The sequence below is a fragment of the Phocoena phocoena genome, chromosome 6 (genome assembly GCF_963924675.1).
Source record: "Phocoena phocoena chromosome 6, mPhoPho1.1, whole genome shotgun sequence".
NCBI classification, from domain to species: domain Eukaryota; kingdom Metazoa; phylum Chordata; class Mammalia; order Artiodactyla; family Phocoenidae; genus Phocoena; species Phocoena phocoena.
The window spans coordinates 40212946-40233091 of record NC_089224.1 but is presented as its reverse complement, the minus strand read 5'-3'; the positions used below and the strand labels follow the sequence as shown (position 1 = coordinate 40233091).

Genomic DNA, 20146 nt, shown 5'->3' with positions numbered 1-20146 from the left:
AAGTTTCAAACCCTCCCAATTCCCAGGCAAGAAGACAGAAATATGCCCAGGATTCAAAGCCGTAATGTGAAGCAGAACTCCCAAATTTCTCATCCACCCAGGGTCTGCTGTTGGCTGGGAATTCCTCTTTTACTTTATCCTGACAGACATCTTGATCATTTCCATGATAATGACTCATGGCAGCACCAAGATCAAAAAGAAAGAAAGTAGGCTGGAATCAGGGGGAGGAAGAAGAGGAGGAAATGAATTCTCATAGAGAAAGTGGCTCCTAAAAGGCAAGTTCTTGTAAAGACAGCAAGAGTATTGTCTGAGGACAAATAGCAGAGGTGAGCAGGATACTAATGAAGGCCCTCAGGGTGATGGTGGATGGTGGTGGTTTTTACTGACCCCTAACATTTTAACCTTGGAAAAGTTAAACAGACAAAATTAAACCCTGTGGAAGGCAAGGTACGGGAAATACCCAGGAATGGTGATAAAGAGATTCAGAGACATTTGTTTAACTTCACTTTGATCACCAGTACCATACACATGCTGGAACTTTATAAAGATTATTTTTCCATCCATCCATCCATCCGTCCATCCATCCAACAACTTATAAGGCACCAGGACTGGACTTAGTGCTGGGATATTCAAATGCATAAGCCATATTTTTAACTTGAAGGGACTTATATTCTAAAAGATGACAGTCTTCACAGAGGAGATGGTATAAAGTTCATTTTTTAAAAAAAATTTTTGGTCACACCACATAGCATGTGGGATCTTAGTTCCCTAACCAGGGATCGAACTCGCGCCTCCTGCATTGGAAGCATGGAGGAGTCTTAAGCACTGGACCACCAGGGAAGTCTGAGGTGGTATAAAGGATGTATAAGAATTCACTAGAAGGGGATTCCAAAGGAGAGAATGACATGGATAAAACCAGAGAGGTAAGAAACAAACTGTTCCTGGGGAGGATGAAAAGCATTCTGGGTGGTTACAATAAACAAGAGGGGTGGGAGGAGCTTACCAAAAGTACAGATTCTTAGGCCTCACCTAAGAGATTCTGATTTAGTTGTTGAGGGGGAGGACCAAGGAATCTGCATTTTGAGAAGAAGGTCCAAGTAATTCTGATACAAAGAAAAGTTTGACAACTCTATATAGATGAACATTTCCCAAAAGACGCTAATAGTGTTCCATTAAAAAAAAAAAAAAAGAAGAAGGTACCAGGTTCAAATTAAGATACACTACTTACTAACATATTCTTTTCTTGGAGATGTATAATGCACATTAGTATATTTAAAGTCCTGCAGTAAAGAAATCAATTTCACTCTGCATTTCCCAAACTTATTTTTCCATGGGAGAAAAAAAAAAATCACAGTGCACCTATTAAGAGCTCCCAAAACACTTTTGTACTGTGCGGCACAGATTGGGAAGAGCTGAAATAGAGGATTCTGATCAGGTGAGTGTTCCCCAAGCACACTGAATGGCTAAGGAAACCATCAAGAAAAAGAAAGCAAAGTCAATCGCTCTGGGGGATCTGGTGGCATCCAGTGATTTCCTCCAAGCAAAGTCTAAAATCACCTATGATGTTCTATTTTCCAGGGAGATGGCCAGAAGCTTCCTCACTCTTAAGTAACACACCAGGCTCTGTGATGTTATTTCTGGTCAGCAACTCTATGTGGTAACCACAACTGCCAGACAGAACAGAAGTGCCCAGAGTTCAAAGCGTCAAAGAAACAGAAGGGGAAGGGCAGCAAGGAGGGATCCTTGGCCACATTTATTTACCTCTACTGCTGTCGTATGTTCTGCAGAGTCATTGGCAGTTGCTTGTAATGCTTTTGGAAAAGACAAATTCCTCCCAGCTCCAGAAGAAGCCTCTGACAGTCAATGAAAGTGCAAAAAGACACGAACCTAGGAAACTGCTACTTCTCCAAGGCGCCAATTATACAGCCAGGGGAGTTTCTGAAACCTCCCTTCTTCCTCCTATGCTGGTGAGCCAACCAAGGAGGGTTGTGCCGCCATCCACCCCACTTCCTGCCCTAACAAGGGACAGCAGAGAGAAAGTATGTGAGGAAACTGGACAAGTCAACACGAGGCTTCTGAGCAGATCTGAATGTTTCAAGATGGACATACTGCCCTAATCAATTTATATACATTTTTTTTTCTGGTATAAACATAATTACTTCCATACAGCCCACTTCAACTTTCCATATGCCACATGGGGACACACATGCCCCATCTAAAGGTGATTTCTGCAATGTGTTTCAAACGCTTTTTTTTTTTTTTTAATACCCCAACTATCTCAGAGCTTTTCAATAATATTTTCCAGCAGCATAAGTATTTTTTCAACCATTCCACAAATAGTTCCTGAGTGCCTAAAAGGTTCCAGGGCACCATGCTAGGTATCACAGGTACAACAGTGCAAAGAAGAGAATGCTCTCACCCTTATTGAACCTAAGGCCCTAAAAACTGAATTCTGAATTCAACCTGCCAGTCTTGCAGATTCAATGATCAGCAGCATAAAGAAATATAAGAGATAGGAAAGGTCTGGTCTCTCCCCTTGAAGAATTTTATGGCTCAGAGCACAAAGCAAACAAAAGCATTTGCATTTCAGGTGTCCGGGTTGGTCTAGCAGCTACACAAGGGTCCAGAGTTAATAGTACAGACTGAAATTAATACCTATGATCAGGAGAGGGGAGAAAAGAATGCCAGGATCTTATTTCTCCAAAATGCCAACTGCCTGTTTGCTTGATTCCCAAGCAAATCCACGGATTCTCACACTGGGATTTCTTACCCTGAGAGACGAGTACCAATAATTGCACCAGAGTTAATGTAACTAACTAGTTAATTAGCTCCAAATTAAAAGTTTTACCAGGAGCTCTGGGTGGGTTTGGAGTCTAATCCCAAGGAAGCCAATAAGATCAAATCCGACTTTTCATCAAGCCAGTGTTTCCCACTATTTAGGTCTACAAAATAATTCTAAGTGGTCTACGAATGATTTTTTTTTTCAATAAGGTCCTTAGATCCGGAAAAGGAAATTGCTGTTATGTGACTGATGGAATTTAGGGAAACACTGATATAGGCGCTATCTGGCATTCAAAGGCAGTCCCGGAAGAAGCCCTTGCAAACCTTCCAAGCTTGGGTGGGAAGTGACAAAATAACCAGGAAGCTGGTCATGGACTTACCCACACACGTTGGAAATATGTCCTCATTGTTGATCTGGACTTCAATCCAATCCATGAGAAGGTTCATGTACTGGGGGGCTGGCAGTGCAGTCGGCTTCTTGTACTTGAGGTCATCCTGCCACCGGTACTCGTATTTGGGGCCCCCTGACATCACAGGGCAGGTCCGCTCAGTGCAGAACTCACAGATGGTACCGTAGATGAGGTTGATCCGATTGAAGAAGTCCACCACGTGCACTGCCACCCAGTCGTTCTGGTCCTCCCCGCTGGGCAGCTGCACAGCTGCCCTCAGGTCCACGCCTGAGTTGAGGGATGCCTGAGCCCGTTTGTGGAGTTCAAACCTCTGCGTGCCAGGTTCAAATTTCCTCTTCGGCCGGAAGGTCTTGTCCTTGTTGAACACCTGCTTCAAGGCTATGGACATGGTCTTCTCCTTCTCTTCCTTCCCCCTGCAGGAAGCAAAAAGGCAACTGGGACTTTTCAATGAGAGATCACAACCCAACAGGGTTTTCCACTGCCAGCCCTCCGGCCCCAGTCTTGCGGTCTGCAGCTTTCAATCTCTTTTTAGACAGCCCCTTCCATCTTCCTCTTGAATGATTTCCAGGGGAACCTCATGTTTCTTCCTAAAGGCAGGAGAGAAAAGGGTCTCATTAGTGTCCCGTTTGCATTTAAGAAATGACAAAGGCTTAGACCTGACTTCCATCTCACTTCTGGCTGTGCCCACTTCCATCCAGGTATAAGGACATGGAAGTTAAGCCAAACCCCTGAGAATCTGGATTGGTGATCAAATCATATGATCAAATAGCCAAAGGAGGAAAAGTATCACACCCTTCTTCTTCACGGCCTTGATCAAATCTCTGGAACTTTTCCCTGTGTGATCATAGTTTCAATGGACTGCTCCAAGGTGTTAAGGATGAGTGTGTTAGTCAATGACACATCCCCATACGCTCCTTTTTAGAGCATCTGCCCCACCCTGCCACTTGCCCCTATTGAGTAAGCATAAGGACACTACCCCCATCCTCCTGGATACAGCTGATTGGAGCAGGGGTGGCTATCACACCCAGTGGGCTTCCCCGGGAATTTCGAATCAGGATCCAGCCTTTGTTAGACATTATCCCTGAGAAGTGATGAAAATTGGGTCTGCTTGACGCCATTTGCAATAGCCAAGACATGGAGACATGGAAACAACCTAAATGTCTATCGACAGATGAATGGCTAAAGAAAATGTGATATATACATATACACATATATACAATGGAATATCACTCAGCCATAAAAAAGAATGAAATAATGCCATTTGCAGCAACATGGATGGACCTGGAGTTTATCGTACCAACGGAAGTCAGTCAGACAGAGAAAGACAAATACCATATGATATCACTTATATGTGGAATCTAAAATATGACACAAATGAACTTATTTACAAAACAGAAACAGACTCACAGACACAGACAGCAGACTTGTGGTTGCCAAGGGGGAGGAGGGATGGGATTGGGAGTTTGGGATTAACAAATGCAAACTATTATATATGTATAACTGAATCACTTTGCTGTACACCAGAAACTAATACAACATTGTAAATCAATGATACTTAAACAAATTTTTTACAAAATTGGGTCTGCTTGAGCCCTATTTGGACCATGTGTAGTACAGTTGAGAAAGCTGGTCTGCAGAGAGGGGAGGGAGGAAACGGGGAGGTGCTGAGGAGAAGAGGGGAAAGAAGTGAAGGAGGAAGAGGAGAGAAAGAAAGATGCCATATGCACAGACAGAGAAACAGAGCCAAGGGCACAAGTGACCACAGGCAGAGGAAGACAAGAGAAAGAGAGACAGTGGGGAGAGAGTAGCTTCTTTTGTTCTTGATAGCCTTATAGGAACTGGTTCCACTTCCTCTTGAAGCCTAGTTGTGTTTCCAACCCTTGGGACACATACATTTTTCTTGAATTCGTCAAATATTTCATCTTACTCCAGCTAACTTGAGTGGGTTGTTTCTTTTTAAGAACGCCTAACTATGACAGCGTTTATCACCCTTACAACATGCCATCCTTTACATCCTAAATAGTGCTTTGAGGCACTGTCTGATAAAACTTTCTGTGATAACGCAAATGTTCTGTATCTTTTTTGTCCAGTATGGTACCCACTAGCCACATGTGGCTACTGAGTACTTAAAGGGTGGCTAGTGTGACTGAGAAACTGAATTTTTCATTTTATTTCATCCTAATTAATTGAATAATTGATTGACTTAATTAATTAATAATCCAAAAAGCCACATGCAGCTAGTGGCTACTATACTGGACAGGGCAGCTTTGAAGTCTTCAGTGCTCTCTTCTCCATCACCTACCTCATTTGACCCTTTTAAAATTCTGGTGTGATTTATAGCAGATTTAGAATAGGTGTAGTAGATTTGTAGTAGGTATCATTATCCCTGGGTCTCCAAGAGATAAAATTACTTGCTGAACAAGGTCCCACAGTGAGTAGGGACACGGCTAGGATCGAAATTCACTTTTTGATTGCTAGCAAACGCTCTTTCCACGTAGCCTTACGTTCTAAAAAGTGATGCTCTTCAACCTGTCCCTCCTGCTGGTTCATGAAGCCCCTTTACCTACAGCTTCCATCCACGTATTCCCCAAACACCACAAGTATCGACTGGCTGGAAGTGCAGACGATGTCTTGTGGCCTGGAAACAGAGAGGAGATCACTGATCCATTCAGGGGTCAAACTCTAGCCAAATGAGCCAATAGCTGTGGCCAGAGTCAGAAGAGTCCATCATGGCATCAGTTAAAACGGACTTGAAGCAGGATCCACTGATCCACTCCTCTGCTACGCCACACTCAGACACGGCTCAGTGATGCATTCAACCTTAAGTTATTCCGGCAAAACAAAAACCAAAATCAGCTAAGACATTCCGACTGCCTCTCACAGGCTCTGCGCTTCACTCAGAACTGCTGATTGATTATTCAGCTGAATGCCTCTTCTGGACACTCCCTGCAGCCTCCCTGCAGCCTTCTTCGGCTCACTCCCTCCCTCTTAAGCCCACCCTTCTTCCTATTAGGTTTTCACTGCAAGGCCATATTATCAGTGAGGTGTTCTTGTCCCTCCTCACCTGGCCTCCAGTGTACACACCCTCTCAAAGAGATCCGTGCGGAAAAGCGGGTCATGTGACACCCTGCCTTTGGCTGTCTGTGAAATCACATTCAGGGTACTTCAGAAGATCACCAGGAAGGTTATCACCACACAAACTCTGCACACTGTAGCAATCTCTTCTTCAAAAGAATACCATCCCAGGGGCTTCCCTGGTGGCGCAGTGGTTGGCAGTCTGCCTGCCGATGCAGGGGACACGGGTTCGTGCCCCGGTCCGGGAAGGTCCCACATGCCGCGGAGAGGCTTGGCCCGTGAGCCATGGCCGCTGAGCCTGCGCGTCTGGAGCCTGTGCTCCGCAACGGGAGAGGCCACAACAGTGAGAGGCCCGCGTACCGCAAAAAAAAAAAAAAAAAAAAAGAATACCACCCCAAAGGCTTAGCCTGCCTGAAAAGAGACTTAAGAAAGCCGAGGGCCTTCAAAGAGCATTTCCAAAATAAAAATATAAGCTAGAGGTTGGGAAGATAGGGAAAGGAGGACGAGAACGTTTATTTTCTCTTAAAAGAGACAAGTCCCTCTGTATCGCAAATGTTTAATTGCTGACAGTAAAGCAGCAACAACCCAACAGCCACCCCCTCATGTCTCCAGTAAATAAGACTTGCTGTTCTGTTATTCTGATAATGAGGGTACCATCAATCAATTCCCACGGTCCTCAGAGCAATCTCATCACCTTACATGACCCTCGTTATCACTAATTCTGCTGTTTCCCCAGGACCTGGCATGTCTGGGTGCACGGACACCAAAGTGGAAACCTTCCTCTGTACCAGTGCCAGGCTCTCATGGACACTACCAAGTCCCTCTGGCACCTCTGTTGAGAGCGTGTGAATAAGACAGATAATCATGGCAAATCCTCCTAATCACAAAACCCACCAGTGGCTGGTACTCACTATATTTAAATTTTAAAAAAACCTTGTTTGAGGTTTGGGAACTTTTCTTCCAGAGATACTTAGAAAACAAACTTCAAGACATCAATCTCTTGAAATGGATGGGTGTTTATTCAAACTTTTAACCAGCTTTAAAGTCACTCTTCCTTTTTGCTCCTGTATAACAGGCTTACCTGAGGGAACAGTCATCTTTGTAAGATTATTTCTCAACAAAGTCCCTTAATGTGCTGCTCTTGGCTACCATTTATTAAACTCTACTATGCACCAGATTTTTACGTATATTAACATTTTAATCCTCACTACAACTTTGCATGATGGATGATTTTATGACCGTTTTACATAAAAAGAAATTGAGGCTCAATCATATGAAATAATTTTGCAGAAATCACAAAATTAGTAGATGGTAAGGCTAAGTTTTGAATCCAGACCTCTCCAGTACTGAAATATACATGATTTTTTTCTCACTAAAGTTGCTTTAAAATCTCATGAACACCCTTATGTTTTCAAAGCCCCTTCACAGCTAGACGTCAAAGCTCCTCACAAGCCTATAAAGGAAGCTAGAACAGGTGGTATTATTATCTGCATTTTACAGATGAGGAAACAGAAACTCCCATCTCCTAATGCCGTTCCAAACGTGTTCATCATTCTTACATGCTCAGACACGTCTCTCCCGGTCAAACTTTTCTGTCTAGAACAAAGTTTTCTGGAGAAGGGATAGGTTGGTCAGTGGGCCCCTGTGTTTAAAGACAATGGCACTCCAGGATGGATAAAAACAAATTCATCACACCACTGAATGACTGAACAAAGAGGCATCTGTCTGTGTCTTTATCTGAGCGTCAGATGCTCTACTTACTGAGGCAGGTACACAAAAGAGTTTTGAAGTAAAAAGGCAACAAGAAATCCATCTATATGGGGATATATGCATACATATAGCTGATTCACTTTGTCATACAGCAGAAACTAACACAACATTGTAAAGCAATTATATTCCAATAAAGATGTTTAAATAAAAAAAGAAATCCATCTAACCTTACTTTCAACCCAGAGCCCCAGCAGGACCCTTGCCCATAATTGACACTGTAGGCTTATTACATGGTTAGAGCAATGCTTCTCAAATGTGAACATGGGATCTTGTTAAAATGTAGGTTCTGGTCCAGTAGGTCTGGAGTGGCGCCTAAGAGTCTGCAGGCCTAACAAGTTCCCAAGTGATGCCAAATCTATTGGCCCACGGATGACACTTTAAGTATCAAGGTCTGATCTAACTAAGAGAGCTTGCTAGAAATGCAGACTCTCAGGCCTCTCCCGAAACCTAGTAAATCTGAGCCTAAATTTCAACAAAATCTCAGAAGTGTATGCTTTAAGGAGTACTGGGTTAGTGGGCTGCCCTACTGGCTGGGAAAGGGGATGACTAAATAAACTTCCGTTTGTTGTTTTGTCAACAGTTTGCTTCATAAACCTAGTTATCAGCTGAGTGTGCCTGCGTGTATGTGACAAAAACAATGAGAGACTCAGTGTTTTGAATACAACTGCCTTGACAGATAGTGACAATGACCAGGTCTCTTGATCTGCACTGATTTGGAAAGCACAGCCCCAGAACCCAGGAGCTTCCCAGCGAAGACCTTGTCATAAATGCCAGATGAACTTATGGCTGCTGCTACTGCCATGGCAGCCTCAGGCACAAAAGCTGCTTTGGCTAAAGAAGATGTGGGACTAGCAATGACACTGTCCTTATTCTCTGTCTTTGCCCAGTCTCCAGAAAGAAAAGAACAAGTCACCAGCTTTGCCCCGTGGCTAAAAACTATAGCAAATTCTATGTTATGAATAACACCCACTACAATGCTGGTTCTTAAGAAATGTTTGAGGCTAACTGCTCATTCAACCAGTAAGCCTTCACTAAAGGGCCAGGCACCGAGGACACAAAGTTAATTAAAACTTGGGCCCTGCCTTTGAAAAGTCCACAACGTGCTGTCTAGTTTTGAGGTCAATTCATGGGCTTTTGCTTTTTTAGCTGCAAAATTAAATGCCCCAACATGGATCATGATGGGATTCCTTCACGGTATTACTCAGATTAGGAATGAAAAAGACAGTGAGGAGAAAAATTCTCTTAGATTTCAAGTAAACAGCATAAATTTATTCAAATAAACAGCATAAAATTGACAGGCGCTCCATGTGTTCTCCATATTTTCTGCTAAATAGATCAATTATAGCAATAAAACATGTGCACTATAAAAATATGCAGAAAGCATTCAGCTGGGCTGCAAGGGAATGTTGACAAGGTAACTAAGCAACACTGGCAAGAAAAGTTCTTATTTTTCTTTTCCTACTGATGTCTTCTGACTTATTAGTTGAAAAATCAAAGACTCCTCACCAAGGATAAGGAAGAAATGAAACAGCTCTCCCATCCACTCCTGAGAGATGCGTCCTCTTTAGCTGTGACCACCTCTAGAGATGTTGGAGGTACAGAAGGGCAGGCAGGACAGAAAGGAGAGGGACCAGAGAGATATTAGTCGGGGAAAGGAGGTTTAATGTCTCCTCTGTGGGATGAAGCACTCCTCCTGGCAGGGCAATTCACTACAGGAAGGCCATGAGGAAAATGGGGGCCCCAGAAGGACCCCACATGAGGGAGTCCATGCCACCTTCATTGCTGGGGTCCCAGGAGCTAGGATGGTGCCTGGAACAGAGCCGACTTCACTGAACGTTTGCTGAATGAATGAACAAATGACAGTGAATGAAGAACCTTTTGCATCAAAGTGAAACGACAAAAGTGAAACCAAATTGGACCTCCTACCTTTCATTATTTGGGGACTCCACCTCAAACTGTAAGTTCACTGCCTACGCACTGAGGTCAGATATTACCAACTGCTGGGCTGTCCTGAAAAGTCAAGACCTCTGTCCAACTTCTCTCTCAAATGGGCTGTTCTTTCCCATGTGTTACCTAAAATTCCAGCTCTTTAGAATTAAAGAATAACTCACCTGATTTATTATCTTCCCACTATTTTTTTCTCTTTATGGCTAGAATAGTCCAATTGTGAGTCCTCCTCTCACAATCCAAATATTGAATAAAAGTAGATTAGGTTTTTATTTTAGAGGAGTGTGTGTGTATGTGTGTGTGGGAGAACAAATTCAACATCATCCAACCTTCTCAGGCTCCAATAAAAGGACTGTGCCTAAAAAGTGACTCTATCAACCTTTACGTAGTGTTTTACTCCTTCCTAGTCATTAGGTACTGTCTTTGCTCACAAAACAATCCAAAAATTGGAGAGATTCCTGCCTGAGAAGCCGTCTTGCCTTTTTCTTTTTTTTGGTCCAACTAATCTACTTCCTCAACTTTGAGCTGCCGTACTGTTGCATTTTAGACTCGTTGGGAGAGATAGTGCTGCCTCATTTTAAACTTCAAAGGCATGTATGATTTCAGAGCTTTAAAATGCCCAGGTTATTTCTGAACACAGATGAAATCAGTACGAACAGGTGCAGCCTTACAGAAGTCTGTTGCATAACCATCACTCCCCATCAATTTCTAGCTCTTCAATATCCATTCAGGTTGCATTCTCATTGTTTCATTTGCATATTTTAGTCACCAGGGTGGACAGTCTAGCATTAAAAATAGTAGTAAATATTCCAAAGATGAAAATATTGCATGCAAGCTGGTATACTGCAGTGGCAGCAACAACAGTGATTGATCAATGCACAGGTGTTTACAGCAGAGACCCACAAGGATTCTTCATTTCACAGACTCAGAAACATCACCATTCAGAAGAGGACACTTGGTGGTAAGAAAGAGTAAAAAGAGTGGAAGGATAGAAAAGGGTGGGATTTAGGGAATTTCCCGGTGGTGCAGTGGTTAAGAATTCGCCTGCCAAAGCAGGGGACATGGGCTCGAGCCCTGGTCCGGGAAGATCCCACATGCTGAGGAGAAACTAAGCCCGTGCGCCACAACTACTTAAGCCTGTGTACCTAGAGCCCGTGCGCTGCAACAGGAGAAGCCACCACAATGAGAAGCCCGCGCACTGCAACGAAGAGTAGTCTCCGCTCGCTGCAGCTAGAGAAAGACTGTGCACAGCAATTAAGACCCAACGCAGCCAAAATTAAACAAATAAATTTCTAAAAAAGAAAAAAAAAAGACCTATTTGCTTAGTTCACAGTTTTTTTTAAAAAAATAAAAGAAAGAAAAGAAAAGGGTGGGATTTACTTGGTGTGGTTAAATTTACCATATACTCACACTGTGCTGAAGAAAAGACAGACTTTTAAAAATATATTTTCTTAAAGAGAATAAAGGTCTCTTAAATAAAGTCCTTCCTGAGCCCAGTAGAGACTGGCTTAGAATCCCAGTAATGAGGGAGATGGTAAATCTTTGGTTCTACCTTGCATAGGATTGATTCAATTTTACCACCGCTTTAAAAATAAATAGTGAAAGCAAAATTATTGCAAGATAAATGCTCAGTTGACCCATTTAATATTCATGAAAGGCATCCTAATTATTTTAGTAATTTTTAAAAGACAAAAACTTCTCCAAGTTAGTAACCACTTGCCCTCTATTATTTCCAAATCTTTCGGCTAGCTAGAGAATACTTTTGTGGTTAGAAAAAAAATCTTATGATTTGAGACCATAATACTTAGGCAGGTGGCAGTAGAGAAATGGAGGATGAGGCGGTAACTACAGATAGAGCTAATTTAATTGCTGAAGTAAAAAAATAAGGCAGATAAAAAATGTATTTTTACTTTTTAAAGCAAAGGTGTATACCAGCTGGTATGATGTCACTCAGAACCTCCATCGGATACTGGGATAAAGGTCATTGTCAATTATCATTTCCTTCTTTCTCTTTGAGACAGGATATGCCAATCCTTTCTTGGAAAAGTCTTGCTTTAAAGGAAAAACATTCAAATTCAAGGAAGTTGGTTCCTGTAACTATCAACAGACTTATTTACTTTTAGGCACTCTAAGTGAATTTGAGTCTCAGGGTCTGGAAAATTTTTATCCCTGGCACTATGGAAATTTATGTATGACATCTGGAACCACTGCAAGAGATCTTTGAAGGGGGTTAGAGAACACAAAATGCGCTAGAAGACTAGAAATTGGAAAATACATTTCTAATTTTCAAAAGAATACTATTTTAAGCTTGGTGGGATGGGTAAAACTAACACCAACTGCAGGCAAAATTTGGAGGCGATATAGCCCAGTAGCTAAGAACACAGCATCTGCAGGGTTGCTGTGGGAATTCCAGAGGGCATATTGGTTAAATGTTTGGAACACAGCAGGCACTGAGTAACGTGGTTGCTGCTATCATCGTCGTCATCCTTTGAATCATATTATGACTCAAGTTTTAACAGAATCAGATTCTAGAGATAGCAAACAGCCAATGAGAATGTTAGAATGGTTAAAATCCTACTCAACCTAATTACATAATAGTAACAATAACTAACATTTATTTATTTTGCAATTTATTTAAATAGAAAATTATGAGTTAGGTATTATTGTCCCCATTTTATACTCAGGGAAACTTGAGATACAGTGAGAGTAAAACTTGTCCCAGGTCATAGAAACAGTAAGTAGCCAAGCTGACTCCAAAACTCTCAACCCTAATTTAGACTGCCTCTCTAGACAGGTAGCTCACAAAAAAGACCAGAGGAACTTCGACGGCACATCTAAGGGGTTAGGGAAGAGGATGGGAGAAACACAGACCTAGCCACCCCCCAATGATACATATTTCTTGAACTTTTGTGGTCTGGAGTCAGGTCCTGGCAATGACTCTGACTGGCTATATCTTTGGACAAGACACCCTTTATGAGGCTCAGTTTTGTTTTCTTTAAAAATAAAGGTAAGGGCTTCCCTGGTGGCACAGTGGTTAAGAATCCGCCTGCCAATACAGCGGACATGGGTTCGAGCCCTGGTCTGGGAAGATCCCACATGCCACAGAGCAACTAAGCCCGTGCACCACAACTACGGATCCTGTGCTCTAGAGCCCTCAAACCACAACTACTGAGCCCACGCGCTGCACCTACTGAAGCCCGCGCACCTAGACCCCGTGCTCTGCAACAAGAAAAGCTACTGCAATGAGAAGCCTGTGCACCGCAACGAAGGGCAGCCCCCGCTCGCCGCAACTAGAAGCAAGCCGTGCACAGCTAAGGAGACCCAATGCAGCCAAAAATAAAGCAAATAAAACATTAAAAAAAGATTCCCTAATACTTATAACACACTTAGCTTAATATTGTGAAGAAGTTCTTGTATTTCTGCATGTAATAAAATTTAGTGCAATATTATTTCATGAATTTTGATATACCAGGGCAAATTACATGCTGCATGCCCTCCCATTAATCTCTCAAACACTTGTTTTGAATGGAATACAAAAGTTTCTCATTTAAAATTTTTAAATGCTTTACATTTAACACAATACGTTTGGTTTTAACCCAGCTATCATCTCTGTGTTGGTAACAGAATAACTTTCTCAACTGATTAGAACGTTACTCTTGTTATCAAACAGTGATCCAGCTGGAGGATTTAGGCTGCATCCCCTGAAACTCTCTAGAGGGAAAAGACAAACATCTACCTGGGAGCTTTTCAACTCGAGAGGGGAAACAGATGGACAGGAGGATAATGCTGCGATAAAACTGAGACAAATAATTAATGATGCTATCCTCTCTACGTTCTTGAACACATCCACAACTAAAAAAGAGGCTTGAAATAAAACTGAATCAAACAAGTAATTGTAAACGATGTGGCCACCTGGAGGACTGCACAGAGCCCTACCTTTAGAGTCAGAAAGAGGCGGGCTTGAGTCCAGACTCTGCCCCTTAACGAGTTACTCTCCTGGGCTAAACCCTCCCTCTTTGAGCTTCAATTTCTTCTTTGGTTAAATGAGGGTACTAACGCAATGTCACAGTGTGTTTGGGGGGATAAGTGAGATAGTGTGAGTAAGGACAGACAAATTTCAAATGTTACATTTATTAACCCAGATTTCTCATAGTATTGGATTTCAAGTCGCTTCATGATAAATAGGGGTCCCAAGCATAACCTGGGCTGTTCTTTGACATCTTCTCCATAAGACGTGACCCTCAAAACTGTACAAAATCTTGGAAAGTCTGAAGGAGAGATCCATTTCCCCATTCTTGGTTTTTATCAGGAAGAATTTCCCCTAAGGATACAACTGGCCTTTCTCTGTCCTTGTACTAAAGTTACCCCAGGGGAAGTGGAGGTACTCACGCACGTAACTGGTGAATTTGAGAAGAATCAACCGGTCACGTGCTCAGCTGGCTCAGCCTTCCCTCCTGAGAGATGCCTGCCCTCAGGGAGTGTGCTATTTGCTGCTTCCCCAAAGCCCCTTGTCTCCAGTGCTGCATGGGAAAAGGGGGGGTAAATCTAGGGTTTTGATGTGAGCAAACAAATTTCACTAACAGACCTACAGCTATGTCCTATAAGCAGTAAGGCTGATCTGTTGTCGCTTCAATCAATTTCTGCAGAAGCCATTTAGAGAAGACTGGTATTATTTGTTTTGAGGGCCCTTATGGAGATCCCAATGTCATGTTGCGCCCACAGGCCTGCCTATGCAAATGTAGCTGGTTTTTTTCGTTTGTTTGTGGCCTCTCCCTTGGCTCCAGTACGTGCAGGCTCAGAGGCCATGGCTCACGGGCCCAGCCGCTCCGCGGCATGTGGGATCTTCCCAGACCGGGGCACAAACCCGTGTCCCCTGCATCGGCAGGCGGACTCTCAACCACTGCGCCACCAGGGGAGCCCTACGTAGCTGCTTTTTAGTAGAGCTCCACTACAACATCAATTCAAGGACGGCCCTGTTTAAGACATACCTTATTTATCTGCAGAAGGTCTGTGTCTGCACGCCGGGCATCCACAGCCTCCTCAAGGGTTGACTCAGACAAGAGAGACCACCCATCACAGGGATCATGTCTCCCACATACTGTGCAGCCACAGCCATGGACAGTGAGAATGCTAACAGAGGAACCTCTCATCTGTGAGGTGTTTCTAAACATTCCACAACAGTGAGTACCGGGCGTGACGGCCCCAGGTCGAAGGTGGCTACCATCCAGGAACAGTATGCGGCCAGCCTTCTCCACGGGGAATCTAAACACCTCCACCCAGATAAGGCTTCTCCCTTGCCCAGCCTCATGGCCTCAAGCTTCTCTCTGGCTTAACTTCAACCTCTGGTATAGTAAAGGGAAAGAGGTAAAGAGGAAGGAAGAAAGGGACGGCTCACCATCTCTGTCCTGTGACTTCTACATCTTGTACCCACCTCTCTCTCACACTCACACGGTAACCTCACACTACACTGCATCCCTGTGCTCACACATCTGGCCCCTCCATCGGTCTGGGAGGGCTGGGATCCCACCCTAGACTTCATCACAGCACGAGGACCTAGCGCAGGACGGGGCACAAACAGAAACTCAGTAAGTTGTGTGGTTGAACTGTGTGTCTAAATTATTGCTAATCGAATGGTGCACAGATACAACAGTTCCTTCTCCAGGTGAGAGGGCCACGCTCCCAGAATCATGATGAGAGGATGATCAACAAGAGAAACCTTTTCAGAAAACAGATACTTCATTCAAAGATCAACAGCAGCTACTAGATGTGCAGTTCCCCAGGCCAATCTAAACTGTGCCCACGTTTTCATCTTCCAGCATCTGCTGAAAAGTCAGCTCCTTTGGAAGGATGCCCAGCCTTAAAAGAATGTTTCAAAACTCATTGTAGATCTCTGTAACCATCTTTGCATGGTGCTGCAAAGTCCTTTACCTGTGTGCTTTGTTTAAAAACTAAGTTTAAAAAATATACCTCAAAGGAAAAATAATGGGGAAGAGAGGAGAGCAAGCAGCTTGGGAATTTTTTTTTTTTTTTAATATAAGAAGAAAACGTATCACATCACCTCCTTTAGTGCCAACTCTACTTCTGTGACTTTGGTGACCATCCCCAAGCTTCTGCTCTGCTGCATCCACCCTTCGCTACCCTTCCCAGCGGGACGTGGAAGCAGGCGTCCTGGCCCCTAAACTGTCTCCTTAGATCACTCTGCATAATACCTTAAACTCACGGTCCTCAAGCCATGACCCTGCCACCCACCCCACGCATATGCTGGGGAGGCCTGCGAGCGAGATCACTGCTGGGAGGTTTCATAGCGGGACGAAGTCTCGAAAACCACTTAACTCAATTCAACCTCTTAATGTATTAAACACAAAAACAGAAACAAACACATCTAATGCCCAGAAAGGTGCCAGGGTTCTTTCCACTAAGGCAGGAATCTCTTAAATGTTTATGCAGACCCCTCACCTAGCTGCCCTTCCAAACTGCCCCCAAGCTCACAATAACTATCTCTTTCAACACTTCAACACAAACCATATATATATATATATACACACACACACACACACACACACAATTATATATACATATATACCCACACACGTGTATATGCTTTTATGTATAGATAGTATATATACATGTGTGTATATATAACATATACCTGTGTATGTATATATTATACATACAGTTTTTTTAATTCCCCTGGTAGTTATTAAGTCTTTTTTTTTTTTCTTTAGCAACATAGATGTTTTTCCCCACATGAAGTCTTATGCAGGACACAATTATATAAAAATAGAGAAAAACTCTCTCTTCTTCAGTTGAAGCAGGGAAAAGGGCCCTCACTCTTAGTCTACCCACCCTCAACAGGCGCTGAAGGACCTTCAGGTGTGGCTCTATGAATCAGATGACTCACCTGACCCCTAATGCCCACCGCACTTGTCAGGGACTAAATTTCTGCCCCAGTCCTCTCCTAGGCTTGCCCACCTGCAGTCAGCCTTCAGCCTGCAAGGCCCAGACATCTGTCACCCCTCCAAGCAGCCTCTCCTGACTATGCTGTTAGAACTGACTGTTGTTACTCCTTTGCTCCCAAAGCTTTGAATGTGTAACTGTTCCTCTGTGCCAAACAGTCTGGACCATTCTTTATTCTCACACCTCACCCCCAGCTCCCCGCCCATCTACCATGAGGGCCCACCCATCCATCTGGCAGCCCCTGCAGGTTCATCAAGACAAGTTTCAAACCCAAGCTGCCACGCCGGGGAAGGCTCAGCCCACCCCTTTGCCTCCTCTCCTGACCCTTCCCAGATCTGACTTTTGTTTCTGCTCATCCTTTTCCTTTAGCTGTGGGAATTTTTTTCCCTTTATTTACGTATTTATTTTTTATTGAAGTACAGCTGCTGTACAATATTACATAAGTTACAGATGTACAATATAGTGATTCACAATTTTTACAGGTTATATTCCATTTATAGTTATTATAAAATATTGGCTATATTCCCCATGTGGTACAATATATCCTTATAGCTTATTTTATACCTAATAATTTGTACCTCTTACTCCCCTCCCTCTGTATTGCCCCTCCCCCTCTATTGCGCTCATTTTGAACACTTGATTCTCAACAAATGTTTATGGATTTGACTGGCTTTTCTGTCTTCTCCACTGCTCCCCTGCACTGCCTCCCATTTGTTCTTTTTCTCTTTCATTTTTCCCCTCTTGAGCCCTGGGGACTCTGGTAGAGGTGGGTGACTGCTGAAGAAGAAAATACGACCCCTACTTGCCCAGAACCATCTGTCCACTGACTATTCAGTTCTCCCTGGGCCTCCTGGGCACCCTCGAAAAAAAAAAAAACAGGAAGACCAAAATAACCCTGGGTGGTTGTTTAAAATGCAGACCCTGGGGTCCCACCCGTCACTTTGCATATACTGACTGATGCACTTCAGTGTTTGAGAACTCCCTGAACTGGAGAGTTTCACACACTAGGCCTGGCTTACCATGGAGTCCACATGGGTCAACAGCCATTTATTGAGGAGAATGGGTAGGACAGAAATGTGTTCACCTGAAGCACTGAAGGCCCAGCAATAAGAACGACAGAAAAAGTCCTTAGGGGAAAGGAGGGCTAGCTGAAATCACACTGAGCATGGAGAGTGCGGCTCTCCCCCTGACTGGTCCACCAGCTACACCACTGATGGCGAGCCTGGTTAGATTCACCACCTCCTGTGTTCTGTGTCTGTGGGCCCCCGTATGGTGCAGAATGGTGGTGAAGTCAGTGAGTCTGAGATCAGACTGCTGGGTTTGACTCCCAGTGCTCTTGAAATTATTATATAACATTGCTAAACCTTAGTTTCATAAAATTATCTATCTCTTAGTGTTGTTATGAGAGCTAAACGACATTATCCAAAGAAAGCATTTGACCCAGCACCAGGCACAAGGTAAGTTTGTAATAAGCACTAGCTTTTAATTCTTATCATTAACATAACGCTCTCTTGACCTTATTCATATAAACATGTGTCCCCACTTCTGGACAGCAAACTCCATAGGCTTTCCACCTTCCTTCTCTTATAAACACACTCTTACTAGGTTACACCTCGAAGGATCGCGGTGGTAATGGAATAAGACAGGAGGTGAAAAGATGTCTGCAGTGGGTCTAGCACACCGTAGGCACTCAGTAATGGCAGTGGCGATTGAAAAGGCTGACCCACTTTGACCAGTTCTGGAAGCGAGGAACAGCAGGAACTTCCTCCTCAGGTCTGATGCTCTGACACCTCCTTCCACTCACTAGGCACAGGAGCCTTTCAGGAGGGCAGGAGCCCCGTTCAGGAGGCTTCTCCAGGGACCACATGGAGAAAGCGGCCAGAAAGCCTGCGTTGATTGGACATTTATGCCTATTATGATAGGAATTCGAACTCTCTCAGGGCAGTACCAGAAAAACTCATCCTGAGTCCAGGGGTGCTGTTTCAATACCAAATATCTTAATTCTGACTTTCTTATGTAACCACAATGTGTAGACTTGCCAACAATATAAAAATAGAAGACAACCCAAAAAAAACTCAAAAGAAAAAAATCTTCTTGAAGTTTCTAAACCAACTTGCATGGAAACATTTACCCCACAAAAGGGTGATGGGTATAAATTTTTTCATTCATTTAGGGGAGTGGTTTTTGGTCTTCCGGTTTTATTTTTTGGGTAGGTCTATTTATTTATCCCACACTATTCTTTAATGACAAGTGAGGGTGACACCACTCTTCTTAAAAACAATGAAAGCGCAGATTTAAAAAAAAGAAAAAAAAAAGCCCTTAAAAACCTCCAAAGGCGTGGGGAACTTTTGCTCTGAGATGTGTGCTGCTCAGGCCAACGGCGGAAAACAAAGGCCTTCAGCCAAATGCCTGCGGTGAGGACTTGCTTTATTTCTGGTCCAAGCACAGAGGCCAAGAAGCCACATCCACTGACTCCTTTTTCATTTAAGATTCTACATTCACCAGTATGTCTCGTTGAGAAACCCTCCATTAGAGATTTCCTCTATTTGTTCAAAGAAAGAAGAGGAAAAACAGAAACACAGCCACCACTCCTAGAAAAACAGCACCCGCCTACCGCCCTGCAAGAGACCAAAACAGGTGTTTGATACTATTGCCTTAGACTGCATTTTATTTTCTTTAAACTGCGTTTTATACTTAAGGAAAAAAAAAAAAAAACAGCCGAAAGCAACATCCTAAGTTTAAAAAGTTTTTGATTTTACATAAGAGCTAAATGACTCAAATTCCTTTTGGAAGAAGGTGATGTAGCAATCTATATAAAAACCCTGATAAGCATAACCACAAACATTTCTCCCACCAATTTTAGCCAATTAAAAAATACATAGTAAGTCTTGAATCCTCTTCAATACGTGGTGCTGGGAAAACTGGACAGCTACATGTAAAACAATGAAATTAGAACACTCCCTAACACCATACACAAAAATAAACTCAAAATGGATTGAAGACCTAAATGTAAGGCCAGACACTATCAAACTCTTAGAGGAAAACATAGGCAGAACACCCTATGACATAAATCACAGCAAGATCCTTTTTGACCCACCTCCTAGAGAAATGGAAATAAAAACAAAAATAAACAAATGGGACCTAATGAAACTTCAAAGCTTTTGCACAGCAAAGGAAACCATAACCAAGACCAAAAGACAACCCTC

The 20146-nt window shown here is 43.2% G+C and overlaps 1 protein-coding gene across 1 annotated transcript in view; it reads right to left on the bottom strand.

Moving 5' to 3' along the window:
• MOB3B (MOB kinase activator 3B) overlaps nucleotides 1–20146 on the bottom strand; it is a 205964-nt gene that overhangs the window by 123467 nt on the left and 62351 nt on the right. The window contains exon 2 of the mRNA XM_065879307.1: nucleotides 3162–3778. Within this exon, the coding sequence (XP_065735379.1) occupies nucleotides 3162–3579 (418 nt within the window). The 5' untranslated portion in view covers nucleotides 3580–3778. The remainder of the gene's footprint in view (nucleotides 1–3161; nucleotides 3779–20146) is intronic.